This window comes from Myripristis murdjan, chromosome 6 (genome assembly GCF_902150065.1).
Source record: "Myripristis murdjan chromosome 6, fMyrMur1.1, whole genome shotgun sequence".
NCBI classification, from domain to species: domain Eukaryota; kingdom Metazoa; phylum Chordata; class Actinopteri; order Holocentriformes; family Holocentridae; genus Myripristis; species Myripristis murdjan.
Window position 1 is genome coordinate 24015358 of NC_043985.1, and position 14334 is coordinate 24029691.

The following is a 14334-nucleotide window of genomic DNA, read 5'->3' on the forward strand; positions in this document are numbered from 1 at the left end:
AGGTGATTATATAAATATCTGTAGCTAAACAAATCTGATCTGTACACAAGCAGACACACAAATTGAGTAGTACATCTCCAGTGGCAATGGAAAACAGGACGCGTGGATACAGGAAAAATAAAAGGGTTAGTCTGTAGTAACAATGTTTTAACACTACTGATCCCCAACTAAATAGAAACTTCCATTTCTGCTGCCAAAAAAACCTGTAGCAGGGTTTTGACCCCTTATCCTTTAACTAGCTGCCAAATCTTCTGAATGGAAGTCGCTTCTTATTCACTGAAAAACATTCTAGCTCAAGTCCCCGGTGGAGTATTATGCAACAATAAGCACAGCATGCTTAGTACTAGCTTACCAACTGGACAGCGAGATACACTCAAAAATACACACAGACTGACATGAGCACATGCAAACACCTGCCCCACCATCCTAACCCCACACCACCAGGGGGCCACCCGGCAGCTGTGAGCGGAGGAGGCAAGAGGAAGTGAGACGCGCTGAGGGAAGCACCCAGCTGCTGCCACAGCATCTATCTATAGCACAGGGAGATGAAAAGAAGACAGAGGAGGGAGTGAGGAAAGGGAGACAGCCGCAGAGAGAGCGATAGAGCTGTGGAGGGAGGAGATGTGGCAGTGTTCCAGGGTGATGCACAACATAGGCTAGGTTACACTAACACAGCCTCAGCACTACCCCGCCAGATTACAACAACAATGACATCATACATATTCCTCTTGGATGTGGACCTCTCTGTAAACAGACAAATCAGACTTGTAGGAAATCACATCAGAACTGAGGCTGATCTCTAATGTGTTCGCACGATGCATTTAACAAAATCTGACACAAAATATAAAAGACCAATCAGCACACAATAAAAGCATAATCCGTGCCATTCATATGTAACCACATCTGGTAAGGCTGATTAATCTCCTTCACTAAATTATATCACTAATATCACACTTTGTTGGGTCCTGTTTCCCTTGGGTGTCTCTGTTCTCTTTCTGGGATTCATCATTTTCAAGAGCTAGCCAAAACCTTCTCATGTGAACGATGTCACCAGCCCACTTCAGCCACTCCTAACTCTCTCGATGGGAATATAAAACTGAAGAGATGCTTCAATTGAGGTGTATGTGGGTGGGTGTGCATGTGCATGTGCGTGTGCATGTGTGTGAAAAGCTAGACCTAGAACATGAGGTTACAAGAATAAGTCATTGTGCATTTGTTTTGGCACTCGACTGATATCATTTTACAGACACAATCAAACTATGAGCTAAAAAGAAAGAGAAAATAAAGGGGCTTTTTATTGGACAAGGCTCCCAGACACTGCCAAGGGAATAGAGGCCTTTGTGCAGTTTTTAGTTCCTACATTCTGGGACACTTTGGTGCTCTGTTAGTGGTGCTCTACTCTAAAGCCTACAAAATTCCTTTAGTGCAGTTATGAAAATAGACTTGTAGTGTATACTGTTGTATTTGAATGCATGTGGGGTGTGGTATGACATCAGCATCACACAGAACGACTAACTCTGACAAAGCTTACCCAAAACTACAAAATAACTGTCTATGTACTCTATGAACCAAGTTGTACAACTGGTGAATATTTTGTGCTGTGGTGCAAAATTTGAACCAGAATCTGGCCAAATCCTGTGCCAAGGTCCTGGAGAGACAAAAAGGAATGCTGCCATCAGGCTCAGTAAGGAGGTCATTTGAGTTCTCAAGTAGGCGTGTGTGTTTTTGTGTGCGTGTGTGTGTGTGTGTGTGTGAGAAAGAGAGAGAGAGAGGGAGAAGGAGAGCAAGGATGTGGGGTGACTACCTCATCATCAATTGAAAACAAATATCCAGCCAAACAGGCAATAAAACAATACAAATAACAAAACAACTCATATAAAGCAGATGCATTCACACACCGCAGATACACGAATGCACACACACACACACACACACACACACACACACACACACACACACACACAAAAAAAAAAAAAAAAAAAAAAAACATAGAGCCAGTGGAGCAAACTGGATGACTGTGATCTTAATCATTATAAAAAGAACACTCGAGCACATGGGAGCCACTGTGGTTGCAGGGTTTGATTTGGGTTGACAATGGGAAGCCTACTAACTCTTTCTTCAACCCAAAATTTGACGCATAAAGTAGAGAGGGTGTTGATTACCTGAGTTATCAAAATAACCTGCATTGGCAGTTGAGAAGTAAACAACTCCACTAATGGCTCTTACGTAAAAACACCTGTGCTAATAGAATAATGCAAAACAGTTCAACCACCAGACAGGGGAGCGTGAGAAAGAGCTTCCTCCCCTAAAGCCCTGCTTCTAGACGAACATGATGAAATCATGAATATGAAATAATGTGCTGGTCTTCGTGCGCCCATATGTGATCTGCAACGGTCACACACAGGCCTGGTCTGCTTTGATCGAGACTCCCTTGGATCCCAGAGGCAAGAACAGAGAAACAGGAAGAGTCTTTGGTCCAAAACATTCAACAAAGACAGAGACAGAGGAGGGGGAGGAATGAAGAACGACATAGACACTGGGAAGACACAAAGAATACAAAGTCTATGTATGTCTGTGTGTCTACCTGTAGCTGTCTGATTCTGCACACCAGTGTATTTGACTGTGTGGAAGGACTACATTATGGCTGTAGTATATGTCATGTATGTTTGTGCATGTGCTGAAACAAACCTGTAAATACATTATTAAAACACTCTTCTATATCTTTAGCTTCTGTTCTGCAGTGATTTTGACTGTGCACTCTATATTTAGACTCACAGTAAGTTTTTGGACTCTGCAACTGCCAGTATCCATCACATTGGATGTAATTCATTTTGGCTCAATTTCTCATCAGTTTATTCCACTGTATGAATGGCCTTGCTGTCTTTCTCAGGCAGTTCAGCCTGCTCAGACTGACTAGCTCTATCTCTGTATGCTGTACCGAAACATGTGAAAAGACTTGGCTGAACAATAACAAACCAGAGAGGCACGTTTCCTCAATTTGGTTCCGTGACCTGGATTGCAACAGATCTTCAAGGTGACACTTCCCCTGACTGAAATACAGCAGTGACCATTACACAGATTTAAAGAGGTAAGGAAACCATTGTAAAAACCAAACTTAGGTAACTGATGTGATAAAGGTCTGTGTCTGATGTCTCTTTCAGAGCTGACATGATCCAGTGTTTTCAACTGCGTTCAAAGAGAAGCAACTAAACTAAGTTTTGTTAGAGAATAACTGGGTTGTTTTAAGTGTCCTGGGAACATTCAAAGGTATAGGATAAAGTGAAAGAGTTTACTGCATGTTTGGGAACTTAAAAGAAATTGTGTTCAAGGAACAGTTTGGAAAACTGTGTTCAAAGTGCTCAAAGAACAATCTGAAAACAGTATTAGGGGAATACTCGACAGCTCCAGTTTTGACTGATGTTATACTTTCACTGCAGGTATATTTTACTTTACCACTGACCATTTCCACAGCATATCTGACTTCATCTCGTTTAAAATTTTCAATGCTGATTGTGGCCTCAGACAACAGGCCACAAAAAATGACTGATTGGCCTAAACAATTATGACAATAATACCGATGATTTACAACCACAATAAGTAAAGTGAACTGGCCGGCTATTAATGCCAAAAAAACAAGCAGTTAAAAAATCTCTTTAACATTACAATTTCCCCCTTCTTGCGGCTATGGCACAGCACATTGGTATGACTGTGGCAGAAACAGGACATCTGCTTCCCACCTTCCTAGTACAAACATTCGTAGGTGGCCTACAGCTTAAACTCGAAGACAAAGAAATGCTGGCAAAAACAGACTACGCCTGAAGTGTTAACTGTGGCCCTTTACCACTATCAGTCTGGAACAACTCAGAGACCAATTGCAAACCGAACTAATGGCTGTGCAAATATTCAGTTCACAAATGGATGTTGGCAAATGGGGGGGTGACAGTTGGGGTAAATTCATGGTGTGGTTACAAAGGCATGAGAGGATGCAGACATGGCAAGCCTATGCCTTTTCTCTGAAAACGACAGTGGTTTCTATCACCTTTGTCACCCTGTTCTGCACTCCTTCAGCACTCCTACAAACTACTCCTGAATATTCCAGAAAATAACTGCAATCACATGCTACAACAAACAACGTTATCATCAAATCCTGATCCAATCGAAAGAAATTCATAGGTAGAACAGAGAATTCTGGATATTCCACACAGAGTATGAGATTGATCAATCATCCAACTTCAGATAATTCCACAGTTTTGCTTAACGCCTCAAAAGACCAAAGTCAGTTAGTCAATAATTGGTTCTCTGACAGCTCACCATTAGTATCACTGTCCCATGCAGAAGTTGCTGTTATTCTTTGAGTAACAAGGAATGGTAAAGCATGTTGCAATTCAATGCCATTACAAATATACCACCACTTTTACAGGTCCCAATGCAATTCCTTATATGCTGTTCTGTACTCAATTCAACTTCTCATTTCCAAAGAGGGAGGCATGCCAAATGACTGTTCGAAGATGACCCTTCTCTCTGCCAAGCCGTGCCCTCCTCCTGTCTCTAATACTGACCTTATTTTCAATACTGAAGATTCTGCTTACAGAGAAAATGGAGCTCCCCATACAGTGCGTGCCATACGTGATTTTTCTGTTTTTGAACGTGTCTCTATCCCTGCCACGTGCTATGCTCACGAGGCTGAACTCTATGCCCTCATTCTTGCCTAATGCTTGGCTGAAGGTAAGAGTGTGACCATTTACACTGATTCAAGGTATAATAAATTTGCGTGCTTTGGCAAACTATGGGGCCAAATGTGATTTCCTCACTTGAACTGGTATCCTTATTATAAACATTCATTTGGTTAATGACTTCCTCCAGGCCTGCCTTCTGTCTACAGTCACAAAAGTCATAAAATGTGATGCCCACACCAGTAAACATGATCCTGTGTCCAAGGGTAATGCCACTGCAGACCTCGCTGCCTGTATTTGCTTCCAGGTAAATGCATTATTACACATTTCACAGTTAATTGCACGCATTCAGAAAGTGTTCACTGGAAACGAGGCAAAACTAGATAAAAATGTTAGGCAAAAATGTAAACATTAAACAACAAAGTAGGTAAACCACCATAGCAGCATAACGATCATCAAAACAATGTTGGATTCTGTTCTAACCATGAGAATACAACGGTGCTATTTAATTGTATAAATAATCAGGGTTTAAAATCTGCTGTCCAGTATAGCCACTGCTGACGGTTAAATGTAGTTGCGGCCCAGCCACACACTAGGTTTTGATCTAGTCTTGTTTTCATATCACGTGGACACAGAGATGCGCAAGACTGTAAAAAAGACAGGTATGCCCCTACTTTTACCTCTTTTGTAGGGGTGTAACGGATGACCTAACCCATGGTTCGGTTCAAACTTCCGTTTCTGAATCACGGTTCGGTTCATACCTTGGTTTTCCGAGGTTCAGAGGTTCAGGAAGACGGAATGAGTTTCTACACCGAAATCCTTTGAACCGAGGTTTTCCGGTTCGGTCCAAAATCGTTACACCCCTACTCTTTTGCCTAAACCTTTTTTCAAAATTGTCACATTTTCCAACTCCATAAGTCGAGCAAACTGGCCACACTGGTTTACACACTTTCTGTCATGTTCTAGACAAGCCTGCTTCTTATCAGAAAGCAGATACACCAGCTGTAATAAAATACAAGCCGTAGAAGGTGTTATTTGCAGATTTGTTATTTCCCAGTCTCTGAACTCTGATAAGGTCCCCCACTTTCCTGAACAGATAATGATTGAAATATGAAGCTCAAGGCTCCAGTCCACTACCCACAATCTACAGGATTAGTGGAAAGAGGAAAGACAATCACTGACAATCCTGAGAATCAAATGGGACAAACTGTGTGAAGAAACTCAACTAAAATGGACTGCTCTTCTTCTTTTGGCCCTTTTGTCTATGAAATCTACCCCTGCCAGGAAAACTAGAGTCATTCCTCATGAGATCATCACTGGCAAGCCTACGACTATCCCCATCAACTCTCCTTTGTGCATGAGAAATATGGATATCAATGCTATGCATGAGACTCTGATCTCATTCTGTCATGCCCTAACTCCTGTTGTCCAGTCTGTTCATTCTCAGGTTGACACGGCTCTAACATCTCCCTCTGAGGAGCCATGTTGCAGTATCCAGCCTGGGGTATGCATCAAAAAACACCATGAGAAAAACACCCTTCAACTCCTCACTTCTCACTACTCACACTGCAGTGACGCACACCTGATGGCCTGCATTGGTACATGCCTCCCACTACTAGAAGTTGCCTCCACCTCAGGATGATGACCTTCTGCAAACACTGAAGGAAAAGCTCCTGCTGTTCCTCCTGACAGGACAGGATGTTCTGGTCCTACTCATTCAATTGGAACCCCTACATCTGGAAGACAGCAGTCCCTAGCCAAAAGGACCACCATAGACCTGGAGTAGTGGACAAAAAGGTAACATTCCCAACTGATACACACAACTGACTTACACTACATCCACTTATGCCGTTTTTAGCTGTTGTCTTTGTTCTTTAATCCCTCACTCTGTGGACCTCAGTTTCTTGCCCCTTTTACTGATCCATACTTAGGGGCTACTCACATTAGCCCATTCGTGCCGTGCCCAAGCACGTTTGACCCCAAAATCTGGATTATTTGAGTAGTGTGAGCGCTCTGTTCCATGCTTCAGCACAGTACACTTCCTCCGCTCTGGCAAGGTTGGAGGGGGTGTGCTTCAGCATGGTACGGGCATTCATGCACGAGCACACGCACGGTCACGCACGCAGCACACGAACGTGGATATGATGTAAATCATGCGACCATCCCTCCCCGTTTCCTCCTGCCTCCGCAAAATCATTTTATGCACACAGCGTGATTAACTGCGCATCACCGCCTCACGCAATCAATAATCAACCATGTTGTCTGTGAAGTTGTCCACTGTACTGCTGCAAAGGTGTATAAACAAAAGTCCATTTATAATGACGTCGGGCCATGCGTGTGATGACGTACGTACCGGAAGCAATCGCGCTTAAGCGTGGTTGGGTTTTGGGTAATGTGAGTGCAGGCCAGCAGGGGACTGGGGAGGGGGGGCATTTGTGCTTCAGCACAATACGGAGCAACTGGGCCTAATGTGAGCAGGCCCTTAGCTAACTTATACTGTACCCATGACAATACTTTAAAACATAGTAAAGCAGCAGTATTAAACACCAGATTAAAGTTTCTTGGTGTTACGCAAGACACTTTCAGCGGTTCCTACTATCTTCCATTTATTTTTTTCGGTCCATCCCAATTCTAGCATGTTGTTTCAGGGCATGACTTTCTTTGTCTCTTAAACACTGATACCAAATACTTGTGAAAAAGCCAGTGTGATTATATCATCACCGGTCAAGAAAGGGCTGGCCGCAGAGCTCCAGACTTAGGCCCACCTCTACTGTTAGACCCTTTTTGGTCCCGAGCTTGGAATAGGAAGTGATGTCTGAAATTGTGTATGCCAAAGGGACGACAGCATCTGTCTCAAGTTCATTAGATTGAATAGGCTACACACACCCTTCTCGTGTTTTCATTGATTATTGATGAGGAAGCGCAACATAATGATAAGGAAGCACGGTATTGATACTGATAAGGAAGCATGATAAACACACGATTTTCATCATGGGTCCTTGCGATGGAGATGGTCTGGAGCTCTGCAGCAGGACGCTATCATACCTGTCCATTATCTTATAGCTGAGGTTGTGTCTTGTGCTTCAACAAAAGGTTCACTGCCTTGCAATCCAAAACCACTTCCACACAAACACACTTACTTCACCACCCAAAGTCGGAGTTAGGAGCTAATGAAGTGTACATTAGGGAGAGCAAAACTTTCCCAACATATCTCTGTAGGGTAACCAGAACTATGTGAGTGGAGAAAGTCTAGAACATAATAAGGTAAATACTGAACTTTCACACACACAGTGCAATCATGTGGGTTCATAATACTAGTAATTTCATGGTCATTCCTTTTTGGAAATCTAAAGAAACATTCTCCATTCACTCCAGCTGTTTGTTTATCCCACGGAATAAATGACCTGGCTGAGCCTTCTTCAGTCAGTTCAGCCTCACTTTATTTCTAAAATATACCCATACGTTTTAACAGAATCGTTTCTGGATAACACCAAACCAGAGAGCTATTCTTTTCTTCAACACATGTACCTGAGAGTGAGTGATGCAGAGATACCTCTACATGGAGATTTTTCTTCCCTTCAAGTAAGGAGGCAGGAATAGATGAGAGGGCAGGGTTGATGGACTGCAGCCTGTCTATATCCCTGCATGTCTGTCGGCTCAGCAGAACAAACAGCCACCTCAGACAGCCCAGAGGCCATGGGGCTCTGATGGACCTCCATCAGACACATGAGTCAGCTATGGAAGATCTGATGATGACTACAGTATAAAGCTGACAAAGGCCTGATCACCGGCTGTTATATATCTCAAAACCACACATACTGACCTCTAATGTTACCCAGGCATTAATTGTTAGGTGACTAGTTTCAATTTATGCACAAAACTGTGAAAACTGCTGAAAAGACAGGTTTGTCATCTTGGAAGAGTTTGATTAGTGTATTATTTATAACTGGGGCTGACCATGACTAAGATTTTTTTTTTCTTAGTCAAGGCTCTAGCTAAATCCTAACAAAATCCTCTACTTCCCCCACTGATTAACAGCTTAATCATCAACCACAAGTAAAATAACATAATAAAACATCCTCATCAACTCATACTTAGTTTTCTGTGCGTGAGTGCAGATGTATGTACAGCCGAGTGCATGTGTGCATGCTCTTACCTGTCCATCCTGACCAACGTGCACCTGGTGGATCTGGAGGTTTCCCTGAGAGAGAGAGAGAGAGAGAGAGAGAGAGAGAGAGAGAGAGAGAGAGAGGGGGAAAGTAAGAGAGAGAGAAAAGTCATTATAGTCTCACAGCACATCATACACAAGCAGACATTTGAATCACTTGTACTATATATCTAAACATCACACCAGGAAACAGAGGCATATAGCAGGAAAATCTTACCCACTGCCTGACCCCTCCTCTTGGCACACCTGTCATGTCAGCCCCTTTTTACAACCTTGCTTTAGCAACTGAGTATGAAGACCATTTGTCTGCATATGCAACCTTGTTACAGGGTGACTTTAATCCACTAATTGCTACATCAAAAACTTCAGTCTCTAAAATGAACCCCTCTAGACCTCATCAACAGTGTGTGGCATGACAGATGGTAACATCTGAAAACATGTCCGTATTGTCGTTACAGAATTTTGAGCATGCATAGTTTGACAGAGGAGTGTTTATACATCATTACAAAGGATTGGAAAGTAGATGCAATGTCCTTGGATATACGTCAACTATTCTGTCATTTCTGGCTACATCTAGACCCCTGTAAACAAAAACAGAAACACTCTCACACAGACACACGCACATCCCAACAGTCCTATCAAAACTAAATAACCATTGTAAACACTGCACATTCACACTGACAATAACTAGACCACATGAGAGGACATCATATAGGCCCTATTTAGCCCAGCCCAATTTTCAGCTGTTTTCTCATCCTAATTGTATTTCATGTATATACCCAGTACTGTCTGAGCTGCCATATGGACAGGGAGCAGTGTAATCTCTCAAATAGCTCATTTCCTTTTCAAGCACGCTAAAACCAATGTCTTTGATGAGAGGGGCCCATTCCTAATGAAAACACACTCTGTGAGTGGCAGTTGGGAGAAGTGGGATTTTGTTGCTAAGCTTTGAACTCCAAAAAACAAACAATATCATAGAGTAGGAAGGAGAGAAGAGAAGGAAAAAAAACTTTTCTGGGCTCAACCACAAAGAGCAGGAAAGGCTTTAGAGCTTTTCTGCCTCCAATTCACTCTCTCTCTCTCACTCAATCGTGCATTGCTTCCTCTCACTGCGCTTTTACTACATTTGAATAGGAAATGAGAAAAACACTTGCTCAAGGTGTCAACTGTTTTTGCATAAATGTCATGGCTCTTGTGCATGTGTGACACATGTCATGTGCCGTGCCTGTACTACAGTATGTGATTGAATATCCATGTGTGTGGATGTATTGGAAACCTGAAATAAAACTCTCTCCCCCACATCCTTTTAAAATCATTAACAATGATGCTGATGCAGAAATTACTTTTAGGCACAAGGTGAGGTTTTGAATTATATTCTGTTTTCATCTGGCACGCTGATTTGATGTGAGTGCATGTAATAATATCTGGTGAGTGAAAAGGAACATCTGGGCATTAGGTGGAAACAAAAGTCATAACCCATACATACAAATGCATCTAAACAGTAAAGTGCTCTAATATGGAACATCTGCTTGTGCTGAAATTTCCTAATGACTTAAATGCCGTCAACAATTACTTGGGTGCAATCTGCTTAATTAAGATGGCTGTCCACACATGCTGAAAGAAATGTATAGGGTTGAAAACAGACAAAGGCAGATCAATGCTTTCCACCAAAGCTATTGGCCAGATGGAAAAAAAGTTTGCTCAATTCAATTATGCTGTCATTTTAGCTTAGTCTACAGGATGTGCGTCTTGTGCAATCATACATTTGTTCAACCATTGGGAAATGGGTGTAGTTAGAGTATAAAATGACCCTTCCTCCAAACAGCTGAATGGGGGTCCACCCCAGTTTACTGGATAAAACTCGGCAAGATTTTGAGGCAACAGAAAACCTCACGACAGCTTGGAAGAACTCTACTCTCAATGAAGATAATTTAAGTGAGATAAGCATTGAAAAGAGTCCTTTGGCAATACAAAAAAAATAACTCTTTAATTATGCAATCATGCGGGCACTTTTTATAGGCATAATGAGCTTTTAAGAACATCTGCCTGCATGAAATTATGTCTGTTTGATGTTAAATGTTTAAGTCACAATTATAAGATCTTTTTGAACCCACATAGCAAGTAGAAGAACACTGGGAGACAATATTTATTCAGGCAGCTGTGGCATTTAAGACCCTGGCACTGGCACTGATTAAATCCTTAAAACTAATGTCTGTTCAACAAAATTACATATTAAGAAGTTTTTTCCATGAAAAAAATCCCTTCATGCCTTAAAATGGCATAGATGTAACTGTACATGTCACTTTGCCTTCATTTACTATGCGTTGATCAATGAATTTGCAAAGAGTCTCCACCTCCAGTCCAGTCTCCACCCACCCCTCGCATAGCTGCTCACCTTTGACTCATCAAACACACAGTGCAGAACAGATGCTTGTTTTGCTTTGCTAGCTACATACATGGGCAAACTGGATAAAGAAGAGTGAATTGTACAGGGTTGCTAACAGTGGACCTTTCCACATTTTGCAGTGTACAATTTAATTAGCAAAACATGCATAGTGCTTTGAGGGTTCAAAATACGCTAAAAAACAGAATTTCAAATACCAAAATACATCATTTAAGTAGATTGTCTTCTCTCATCTTTTCCCTCTTCACCTCACACACCACCCAACCCACACACTTACCTCACTGTCCTGTGTGATCTGCACCTCCTCTCCTTGTGGCACCTGGGCAATGTGCAGCTGACCCTGAGGAATCTGAGAGAGAGAGAGAGAGAGAGAGAGAGAGAGAGAGAGAGAGAGAGAGAGAGAGAGACAGAGACAGACAGAGAGAGAGACATTAATAGTAAGAGACACCTGAAGAAAGAAACATCATCTTTTTAAATTTAAAATCTCACCATACTGTGTGTAAGCTTCAGTATGGGGATCTGTTTGTATGTGTGTGTGTGTGTGTGTGTGTGTGTGTGTGTGTGTCACATACTGTAGGGCCCCATAGGAAAAAATCAAAGTTCTGATTATTTTGCTATACTGTATTGTAGATTTGATTACTAGAGCTGTACCACTTTTCTGACCACTAGAGGTTGTTGAGAGCTCAAACGCTGTAAACACAGAGTCTGTCCTGCATCCGCGTTCACAGTAGATCGCTTGTACGAAACCAAAATTAAAAGTGAAAAAGTGTGTTTTTTGGATGGAACTGAGGGATACATTTCACTTTCAAGGGTCTTGGATAACTTGGATTATTTTGTCTCTGACTTCCAATTTAAAAATATGGTCAAGCTGCAGACTTTCAGCAACAAGGTAAACAACTGCTTTGAATGACGCCTCTGTCGCACTGTGGGGACAGAGGCACTCCTGTGACTGATCTGAAATTTGGATACGTTTATCTGCAGCATGTGCGGTTTCAGAGACACTTTGAATGAAAATGAATGAGGCACAGGCATGAAGTGGGAGGTGGAGAGCGCTGGCTTTATACTGTAGGGGGAGTAGCGGCTAGAGCTACATTCCTGGCCAGAATTTGACATCGAAGAGAGAAATTTGCTAGCAAATTGGTATTGGTTTATATAATTAAGGGTACAAGAGTCTAAAAAGCACAGGTTACTTTCAGAATTAACAGGTTTTGAAATCACTTAGTAAGATGAGGTAGAAAATTATTTTACCATATTTTACCATATTGTTCATTTTACCATATTTATACCATATTTTACCAAATTAAGTTATCTCCTATCATGCCTGTTTGACTAGTGGGGATGTTACAAATTAATTAATATTTGAATATTATACATTCAAAACTATTCTATAATTTGGAATCTTAAATATAACATATAATTACAAATGATCATGTGAGAGGCTCTAATGTGTTACGTGCTAGAGCTTAACTCAGGCCCAAATTCTGAAGCCCAACCCGACCTGTGGCCCAAAAAGTTCTGTCTGAATCCAACCCAAACCTGCAAATAATGGCCTTTTAACAGTCTGTGCCCTGAGTGGGGCCCAAAATAAGCAATAATTAATTTGTCCACTAGATAATTTCCACACTAATGTTCTTTGCTTCTATCTCTCCCCTCTCGGTCTGACAGACAAGAGGAGCAGTGTCTTATTACTGGACAGACAGGAATCATCAGGAATGAAAAGGACCAACTGTTATCATAAAATACGTTTCTGTCTATAACAAATAAATTAGAACAAACTGTGCTGTTATTCGGCACTGGGCTGTTTTATGGAAGAAAAAAAAAAAAATCAATACACTCCCCATTTTGCCTGAACCCTACACCCAAACCAAACAATTAAGTTACAAATTAAGCCCAAACTAAACCAAACCTGCCGGGTCCCCGTCTGGTTCAGGCATAAATATCAAGCTCTACTACATGCAATCTGGCAAGAACAAAACATGAATTTAGTTCAGTAGTTTCCAATTCAATCATCAAATGCTGATCCCAGCCCCTAGGAGCACTGCCAGTATGTGTGCTTGATTTCCTCTGCTTTACTTTTAGCACTCATAATTTCAAGCACAGCTGAACCCTTTATACTCTGCAGAATATTAGGAGGCTAATAACTGCAAAGTGAGCTTCTGACAATGATTCATTCCTATTATTCTATCTTCTCCCTAACTTTTCTCCCTGTCTGCTCACATTCCATTTTTAAGCCTGTTCCTTCCTTTCTCAGACAGGTCATCCAATAGCAGAAATAATGTTGTGGACAAGATAGCTTGATAGCATTGTAAGCGCTCATCACATGTTGTGGGGGCCTGAAGGCAACGATCAGCAGAAGCCGTCTAATCATGAAAGCTGCACACAATGTAATTTGATATGTGTAATAATCACAATTAATTTTTCTTAAGTAGATGACACTGATTGTGTGAATCAAAACATTCATTGTAGTATTATGACAAGATAATCTAATTGAAATTCCATGTGAGAAACTCATGACGCACTCTCTGCCTCATAGCCTGTATGTATCAGTCACTGACAGCAGCAAGCTCCACGGTAAACACTGAAACAAGATCTCACATTTTAAATATTGATTTGAGCAATTCCTGCAGACAGAGTGCAGTTTCAACATTCTGATACTGAGGTCCTCAGGCTATAAGGACGAATCCAGTATGACGGACTCTCTTATCAGTGTTAGAGCCAAAACAAAGTCTTTTACTTGACTTCTGGGTACAGGAAATAAAACCCCTGATAGACCCAGCCACTTCTCATTAGTCAGCCCACACGTTAAGCTGTAGTGGGCCTGACTGTGACCTCTGACCCTTGCAGCTGTACAAGGTCACCCAGTCCCTGAGCATGGGCCACTCCTTCTTTGACATAGCCTGCACTATCTTTCTGTGGCGCACTGTATCACACCACCTGTTGTCACGGGTGGCGTGATCCACCTTCTTGCACAATAAACCGTGCTTGATGGGACTCTAATAACGCCATAAAAACCAAAGGCCGATTAATTTTTTTAATCACAGTAATAAATAATTAAGAAATAAAATTTCCAAAAAATAAATAAATGATTA

General features: G+C 41.6%; 1 protein-coding gene across 2 annotated transcripts in view; it reads right to left on the bottom strand.

The window, feature by feature from the left end:
* The window catches only part of banp (BTG3 associated nuclear protein), a 44517-nt gene that overhangs the window by 14276 nt on the left and 15907 nt on the right, over positions 1-14334 (bottom strand). For both annotated transcript variants that reach the window (XR_003928342.1, XM_030053321.1), the window contains exons 10-11: positions 11523-11594; positions 8830-8874 (exon numbers count right to left, since the gene is read on the bottom strand). Coding sequence is in view for 1 of the 2 variants with exons in the window: in XM_030053321.1 (XP_029909181.1) it covers positions 8830-8874; positions 11523-11594 (117 nt within the window). In the remaining variant the exon portion in view is untranslated. The remainder of the gene's footprint in view (positions 1-8829; positions 8875-11522; positions 11595-14334) is intronic.